The sequence below is a fragment of the Papaver somniferum genome, chromosome 3 (genome assembly GCF_003573695.1).
Source record: "Papaver somniferum cultivar HN1 chromosome 3, ASM357369v1, whole genome shotgun sequence".
Classification (NCBI taxonomy): Eukaryota; Viridiplantae; Streptophyta; class Magnoliopsida; order Ranunculales; family Papaveraceae; genus Papaver; species Papaver somniferum.
The window spans coordinates 5,834,794-5,843,984 of NC_039360.1; the positions used below are offsets into that span (position 1 = coordinate 5,834,794).

The 9,191-nt window shown below is 38.9% G+C and overlaps 1 protein-coding gene across 1 annotated transcript; it reads right to left on the bottom strand.

Annotated features, from left to right (window-relative positions):
- Nucleotides 1–339: 339 nt before the first annotated feature.
- On the bottom strand, nt 340–1,907 carry LOC113355213 (trans-resveratrol di-O-methyltransferase-like). The gene is made up of 2 exons (XM_026598009.1): nt 990–1,907; nt 340–902 (listed from the first exon to the last, which is right to left on the bottom strand). Exons 1-2 carry the CDS (start codon nt 1,782–1,784, stop codon nt 588–590), a joined length of 1,110 nt encoding a protein of 369 aa, XP_026453794.1. The 5' UTR covers nt 1,785–1,907; the 3' UTR covers nt 340–587.
- Between the last annotated feature and the right edge of the window lie 7,284 nt (nt 1,908–9,191).

Sequence of the window (9,191 nt, forward strand, 5' to 3'; positions counted from 1 at the left end):
GGTACCAGTACCATTAGTATTTTTTGGGTACAAACAAGAACTCCCATAATTAATTAGGCGTACATAATTTTTCCATAAGATTTTTTATGGATGTAATTTGTGTTTGCATCTTTCTTTTTGGTTCACGCACGATTGAACGAGTACACCGTACATCTCGGTGTTTTATATGGATTAAAGAAAAAACCACCATTATTTGAAATTTGAAAATTTCCAAAGGAATTTCTGAAATTAAACCTGCCAAGTTCATCTATTCATGCTAACCCATTCACTCTTGGATTGCATGCAGCTTATATAACAAAATAATGATTTGTATGTTTTCTGACCAAATTAAGAAACGGTGAAATAATTTATTTATTTTTCATATCCATGTAAACAATCTGATGATTGCTTCAAAAACAAAAAAAAAGAAAAATCTGATGAAGGCTTGTTGAATTTCTAGGAAAACAATATTCAACATGAACGAGGATATTGCCGGAAAATTTTGGTAAAAAAATTCCGAAAATATGACACCAAACCCTTTAGACTATTAATTGCATTGAAATATATAAACGCCTGCGCATCGCCAAGCCATCATCACTGTTCAGTGATCAAGGATATACCTCAATAAGGGAACGAAACCCAGAAATTGGAGTTATCTTATAATCCGTAAAACCCGACTCCAGGAAAATTTTCTCCCATTCTTTTTCCGTTCTTTCTTTACCACCAAACATAGTCATCATCACCATATCGAACATTAGTTGGGTTTCAGTAGTTATTGGCTTCTTTTCTTGTTTGTTTTTCTGCTCTTCAACCACAGCATCTACTATAATCACCTTACCTCCCTGCTCCCTGGACGGAATTGCTTCTCCACATTTCTTAAGTATTTTTACGCACTCCTTATCAGTCCAATTATGAAGCGTAAACTGCCAATTATTATAACCTTGGTTATTATATCAATTAATTAATCAAATGTTCGATGATTAATGAGTTAATTCTAGATGTATATATACCTTCAATAGAATTGAGTCGGCATGAGGGATGGACTCAAACATATCACCAGCAACGAATTTTAAGTTGTTTGACAACTTCCCTGCATGAGGTGAGTTTGCAACCACATGTGGAAAGTCGAGAACAGTGCATTTCAGATGCGGGAAGGCTTCAATAATGACTTGCGAAGCAGCCCCTGTCCCACCTCCTACATCAATCAAAGATTTCAAATTCTGGAATACCTTTTTACCCTCGTCCACAACTACACTCATCAACAAGCGAGAGTCATTAGCCATCATACTACAGAAGTTCTTGTTAAGCTCAGAGTCGCGCTCCAAGAAATTCCAGAAGGCCACACCATGACTAGCCTCGAATGCTGTTAATACTCCGCTTTCTTTGAAACTTGAGCTCAAGGAAAGAAAAGGTGTTAGCACGAAAGGATCCACCACAGTGAGCACAAAGGGTGACAATGTAAATCTAGTATTATCATCTTTTAGTAAGAGCTTCGAAGATGGGGTGAGCAAATATCCTTCCTCTTCACTTTCATTAATTTTTTGTGTGGTAAAAAACCCGGAGTGAACCAAAAAGCGCATGAGACGTTCGACCGAATCAGTTCTTGTCAATGGTATAGAGAGATTGTCTACGAGGCTCGAGAGAGTGATGGGTACTTGGCCATGGTTGTGGATAATGTCTGGTATGCCTAATTGAACAGCACATTTCAGGGACATGCAGCTTACATAACTATAAACATGGTTATAGACGTGAGCTTGTGCTAGCATCAGCTCATTATTCTCCTCGCTTTGACTAGTAAACTCCATCGCAAAATAAGGACTGCAAGTGGGCTTAGAAACAAAGATTCGTACTGGGATTTTTGTAGAAAAGCCACGCTTAAAAATGGAAAGATAATGATACTAGAAGATTGTTTTGGTGGGGAAGAGAGGGAGAAATTTTTAGAGAGGGGAAGTGAAGAAAAGTATCCAGTAGAGTGGTTTATATAGGTTAAGACTAAGGGTTTAGTTTGTTTTTACTGAGACACACAGTATTAACCTTTTTATTGAACTCAATCATTACATATAATAATTGAATCCAAATACTCTCTAGGCACCACATATATTTTTGCCTCCCATTTGAAAGCTCTAGAGAGCTGTGTCAGAGCAAAACACTGCTCCTGATGTTCTTTTGTTCCCACCAATCTTTATTTGAAATATGTCTATTCTTTTTAAGGATGCACATGGTACAGCACAGTCGGGGTTCCTCAGAACCCAGTATATGTACATCTTAGTGGTCGGTTCCATGTTTTAGCCATGTATACTTGTACCGGTCATACCGATACAGTTCTAGTTCGGTACCGGTTTTTCACCTGCAGCATCACCACCGCTGTTAGCTGAGCAGACTCAACTGTCCTTGTTAATAGGGTAAAAGTGAAAAGGAGGAACTAGTCCTAATCACAGCAAGTGTCCCTAAGACAGGGAGAGGTTAAAAGAGATAAGATGAATTAAGTATCTCCTAAGTATCATTTCTTCCCCTTTTATAATAATCCTCCCTTCTGTTCCTATGGATAAATATCCATAAGATTAATATATTACAAAACTCTCATTTCACTCTTTCCCAAGATATTAAGAAGCTAAGGAAAAAGAGACCTTTTGGCTTGGAGTGAAGCTCAACCCTTCAAAGTTTCCCTTCTTGGGCTAGGAGCCTAGGACCATACCTTGCCCTATAAATCGTACCTAGTCCCCTTGTCTTCTCTCCTTAAAGGGAACCCTTAGCAGGCTAAGGGTCTACCCTTTCTTAAGGTTAATTATTCTCATGTATAAACATTAGTCCCTTGACTGTTGACTGGTCATAGGCCAGATCAACAGTCACATGTTGATGTGTCAGTTGAAAGTTGCAACTGATGGAATTACTGAACGGTTACAGTCACGACCCTAAGGATGCAGCGCTCACTAACTCGTCCAGTAATTGTCTTCACTTTTTACCATCATATAAATATGGAAGGTCACGCTTCCTTTCCTTCCATCTATTCTGTTTTTCCTTTCTATTTCATCTCTCTTTTCTCTCTGACAAGATGATCACTATGGCTGTTGAATCGCCTGAGAGGGATCCGCTCCCAAGGGGTGTCCCTTATACACTTGATGAGATAAGAAGCAATCACCGGCTCAAGAGTCTTATGCAATCGCCTACAATGGAAGATGGTTCAGTTCTCTTTCCGACCGATGATTTATGGGTTCCTCGCATGCTGAACCCTCACGTGTTCCCTCCGTCCTCATCCGAAGGTTGTCTCATCTGTTCACAGGCGGATGCGTCCCAATAGCCACCTCAGAGGAGGTGCCTCGCCTAACATCTCATAGGGGAGACTACATTTTTCCCTCAATCGCTCTTCGTTCGTCCGCGGAATCGCCTCCTGCTTGGGATCCATGCATGGGTGGAATATATTTACTGTAACCCCTTTCATAGACAGAATATCCGATCTTTGGGTATAGAGGCCTACATAGAAGCTTCCGGGTATAGGACCGTCCTGCAGGATCACGACAGCTTGTTCTGTTTGATAGCTCGTTGGATGATTGATCCTCATACTTTTTTATTTTGTTGGGTGAGGCGACTCCGGTCTTGGAGGATGTGGTCGCGCTTACCGGTTTGCCGGTCTATGGTGATACTTGCTATATTGAGTTTTGTACCTTTAAGGCCTTAAATAAAAGCGATAGTGACCGTCACGATCACCTGATCCAAGCCAAGAAAAATTCAATCAACTTCAAACTGCCATGCGAGGTTAAAATTGACTCTCCGGAAGAAGTGGCAGATAAAGAGGAATCAGGAGCTAAGAGGAAAGGCAAGGCTGCTATGACCAAAACACTTGGCTCTCCAATCCGTGCCCCATCCTCGTCCAAGCTCATGGCATCCGCTATCAAGGCTCACCCAAAGACGATTGTCACCGAGGAGTCTGATTATGCGCAGGAAGTGGAGGGAACGAAGAGTGATGAAACATCCGGGCAGCGTCGTGCTTTCATACTCCTGCTGGATTAAATATTGGGCTCCTATGATGTCCAGTGACCGGATCGGTGTTCCTCCCCATGACGTGAAATCGGATCGAGCAGAGTTGGTTGCTTGTTTCTCTTCTGGTTGTGTCATGACGTGTTCGAGCATAGTCCCTGGGACACCATCAAGAATTAATGAGATGATTCCTTCAGTGATCTTAATGTCTCGTGGCATCTCGTTTCCACATTCCACAATGTTTCTAGGTTTTTTGTATCGTCATTTGGATTTGTTTGCGCGTGACATTCGTCGCCTGGATGAGGCTCATCAGGTAGAGACTTTTGTTCCTGCCAACTTCATTCAGACGTGGGATTGGGAGCATTTTCCTTTGTATAGGCCTCGGTCGAATGCCCTTCAACGCACGAAAAGGGAAGAGATCACTCGGGATGATGGTACTTGAAAAGACGAGGGTACCCAAATACACCACAATTTTTTTATACCTACAAGTCCTCTACGGAATGTGATCGTCTATGGACAGAGTCGAGACAATACGACAATTCGGTTCACACTTCGTGTAATCGTCTATGGATACGAGATCGATACAATACAACAACAGGACAACTTGTGTGATTGACTATGGATACAAGATCGAGGAGATACGATAACAAAGTGTGTACTTGATAATAGGTTCCTTTGCCCCTCATTCTTCGAGAATCAGAATCCAAAAACCAAAACTCTATAGGATCACTATCAAGTATTACGGAGTTAACGTAAAGTGAAATTTACTTTAATTATAATAAAACAATTATAATGTGGAAAAGTAAAGTAAATGGCACAGCAAGATTTTATTAACGGGGAAACCACAAATGCAGAAAAACCCCTGGGACCTATACCAAATCTAATACCAACTTCGTATAGTTGAGACCAAGAAGACTACCCCTAGCTACTTAGTTTCCTCAATATCCTTGCGCCTTCGACTTCTAGAGTCACGCACGTGAATAACACTTCTAGAGTTACGCAAGTGAATAAAAAGTTCTTTGGATCGTATTCCAAACAGAAAAGGACGAATGTGTTTGGTAACCACTCTAATAAATCTTGCTACAAGCTAATATGAGTCATTGACAAAGGCTCTTATGTCTAATCTAATAAACTCTTTTGTATGGTTAGATCAATCTAAAAAATAACTACCGAATAAGTCAAGTCTAGATTCACACTCAATCAAAATAGATCTGAAAGAGAAATATAAAGAACGTCGATCTCACACAACTAATCAATTAGATTTATCAAAGATAAGTCGATTCTAGTTGGATCCCAACCGATCAAGTTTGTGCGATAAATCCACAAGATACAAAAACTAATAAGAATTCTTCTTCGTCTTCAAATCTTTTATTTCCTTCAAATACATGCACCACACCACTTGAATCTCTTGTGATCAATCACACACAAAACAAAGTCTATTAACAATGGCTAATCACAAGATGTCTTTAGATCTAAAAACAGTTACAATGATCCTATCGATACTTTGATCTAGCCTGAGTGAATCTTATATCAGAAGAAAAGATTCTCAAGAATAAACAAACTAGGTGCAATCAAAGTCTCAACAACCATTAGTCATTCAAATCAAATCGAAAACTAATAATACTACAATTATCTAGTTTCCCACCAACAGTACTCGTAGAGCTTATTGATCCCACATAAGTCTTTAAACGAGAGCGGTCGTACGAGATTTCACCTAATTAGAATAGTTTCCTCTCCGACACCAGAAACAACAAGAAATGAAGTTGGCTCTTAGGATAGTTTGCTCCAAATGCAAACTTAAGTATTTATAGGCCAATGATGTTTGGACACCAAGGAATTTCAAAAACCGAAAATATTCTCAAGATATGCAATGAATTCCTAAATTCGTTTTTCTTAATTCCAATAAATGTTGGTCCAATATTTACGAAATCTCTCATAGAAAATCTCCAATTAATAAATGCACATTACTAATTTTTATTCTCTAGAGTTATGCATTAATTACTAATAATTAAAGCATATAAAATCAAAAACCTTAATTAAAAGATTTTTAATTTATTACGTCACAGGATCACCTTGAGTATTGTCATGTACCCGGTAGGTGGGAGGAGTGCCCCTATCTTACTCAGTGGAGGTGTTAGTATAATAGTCAGTAATCCTTAGCTTATTATTAGTTGTTATTATCAATTGTAACGTAGGGTTTAGATGTACACACGTGGGCTAGTAACAGTCGTTAAATTTTAGGAAGGAACTCTAGCTTTATAATGTTGAATGAGTCTGTAATGAAACTTTTATCAAATTATTAATCCAAATAGAACATTTGTTCTTCAGGGTGCGTTCCTTATGAACCAGAAGGCTTGATCCTCCGGGATTAAGAGAGGTTTATCTCAATTTATCTATCCAAACCTGTTATGTGCATCTAGGTACATAACAATTGGTATCAGATTCGTTCGATCCATGGAGGCGTTCGATGATATCAATAAGCCAGCTGATAATAATTCTCTTCAATTGAATGGGTTGTTAACAAATGAGGAATTACAGGAGCTCAAGAGTAGTATTGGGCGTATAATCCATGATGCATTCGAGAAAGCTTTTGTCCAGAAGACCTGCAATCATGAAGATCCAGAAGGAGCTTCCAGAATTACTTCTAAGTCTAATCAAGGTGGTGGGTTCTCATCTGATGAAGGAGATTCTACTAAATCAACTGAAATTTGCGACTTAATCAGTGAATCTGTTGCTCAAGATTTATGTGTTGATGCAATTGATAAGGCAGAAAAATGGGTAGAAATGAAGGGGAAAGTTGTTCCTATAATGAATATGGAAAGGCTAGCAAGAGAGGACTTAGATATATGTAGGAAGATGTATAAGATGTGGTTGGAAACGACTAACTGGCCAACTCGAGATTACTGGCTTGTGAGAAGGATTAAATGGTTAGCCATGGCAAAGAAGAAGTTAAAACAGATCTTTCTCCTTAGGGATACTGCTCCATCTCTTCCACCTCCTTTCATAGTGAAATAAGTTTCTACAGATATTTGTGACTCTTCCGATGAGTTGATTCCTTCTTATTTCCTTGAAGAAATGATTGATTCAACAAATAGTTCGAGTTCTCAAGTTAAAGAAGTTTCAACTGTGGTTAAATAAATTCAATCCACTGTCAATGGACCAAAAGAAGATTCAATTGATGCTATGAGTTTTCAATTTAAAGAAATCGACAAAGTTGAAGTGAGTTATTTCGACAGCAAGAATCGGGTTCATGTGGTTGAGGTTAGTTTAATCATTCTTTACAACAAATTGAATTCTCAGAATTGTTTTCATATTGGTCTTGATGATTCTCGTGACATATTTGATCGAGGTAAGTTTGCACTGGTACCACCGAATTGTTTTGGAAAATTGGTTCTTAGCCTTGGGTTTAATCAGATTTTGGGGTTTTAGATTCGATAATTCCCTTGTGTGTTCATGATGCAGATGGAAAGATGCTTGTTAAAATTCCTGAGTGTGTAATTTGGAAGTTGGAGAATGATAGAGATGATTTTCTCTTACAACTTCAACAAGGGAAGATGCTTATTGCAATGCTTCCAGTGGATACTGTGTGTTTGGAGCTCAAAATTTTTTTCAACCACAAACAACATACTAGGATGTCTTCTCATTGTTGTTTTCAAGTGTGCTGCTAAAGTATTTGATCGTGGAAAAGGATTTCAACTTGTTCAGGGATTATTTTCTTTTCTTGATGATTCTGCAAACTATTTTCATACCAATACTTATCGTGTGATTATTCTTTTTGGGTTGATATTCATGGATGCTTACTGTGACAAATTCGTTTATGAGCTAATTGCGGAGCGTCAGTACTGTTTCGATGTGCTATATGAGTGTTTAAATGTTTCATTGTTTGTTAGAGAAGATGATAGTTGTGCTGTTGGCCAGCTGTTTGATTATAGGCATCAACAAATCCATATTCCCTGGATTATGGTGATTCTTCAAGTGCCAAGATAGTGTAACTCTGGCAATGCACAAAACCTGTTTCATCAGTTGCTGGTTGGTTTTGGATTCTGTTGGGATAAGCAAATGCTTGATGTGGGAGAAGAAATATTTTCTTTTTCCGTTGAAGTATGTTTTGCCTGAGGCGTTTTTGGGTTGTCTTTGAGTCCTTGACTGTTGGTTTTATTCGATTTCTTAATGAAGTTTTTAAGCCAGAAACTGCACGGTCTCACCAAGTGATTAAACTCTTGAATACATATGTTACTTTGGTTAGACTCCATGGGTACTCTATAAGGAATATTCTCGCAATTGTTAGAAGTTGTTTTCGACTTCTAAGGATTGGCTTCTTCTTATCAAGTTCATGGCTTACATCTTCAGCTATTCAAGAAAAAGAAATGAAGAAATCTCTCAATTCTACCACAGATGCTCTTCATTCCTTGTATTTTGTTCGACACAACTCTTGTATCTGTAAACAATGGTGGTGTGTAGGGTATGGACCAATGAGAGGTTGTGGGTGGATGAGGATAATACAACTTGTACTCACTGTCACAGATGCTCCAATTGTGTCAAAGTTAATGGACTTCTTGCGATGGAAATACACATTGTATTCTACAGGTCTGGAGAGTGTTACAAATGTGAGTTGGACCATTCCAATTTTCATGTGGATGGAAGAAAATCAGCTCATACTCATGGCAATTCAATTCCTATAAGTGCTGCTGTTGGTAGGATGCTTGAGATGGAAATTTCGACTGATTCCACCTAGCTTATGGAGTGTGCGAAATGTCCAGATGTCAATTCAATTCTCAATTTTCGGCTTTGACAAAACTTGGACTTCTCGAAGCAATGTGTTCTGCAATGCTGAACCACACATAACCCGCTTGCACCCATTCTCATGATGATTCAAAATCCAACTCTGCTACTGTTCTTGGATTCCTTGTTGTGGGTCTTCTTGAGGAGCGACTTAGCAGCAAATGTTAAACGGAGTTTGCTCGTGAACAGCTAGACTGGCTTGTATCAGAGACCTTAATTCTTTGTCCAATTATGAAACCTGAGAAAATGGTAAACCAGCTGCATCATCTCGGTTTGTACAAGGTCAAGACAGGAGAAAAAGGTGTTTATATGCGTGCATACCAAGCAGAGAGTTGTGAAGATACTGGACCAGTCTATCGTAGATATGTAACAAGCTCAAAGGAGTCAAGTTCACTGGCTAGTTCAGAGGGAAAAGTTGCTACCAGGTGTGATCATTGCAGGACACAGGGACTACA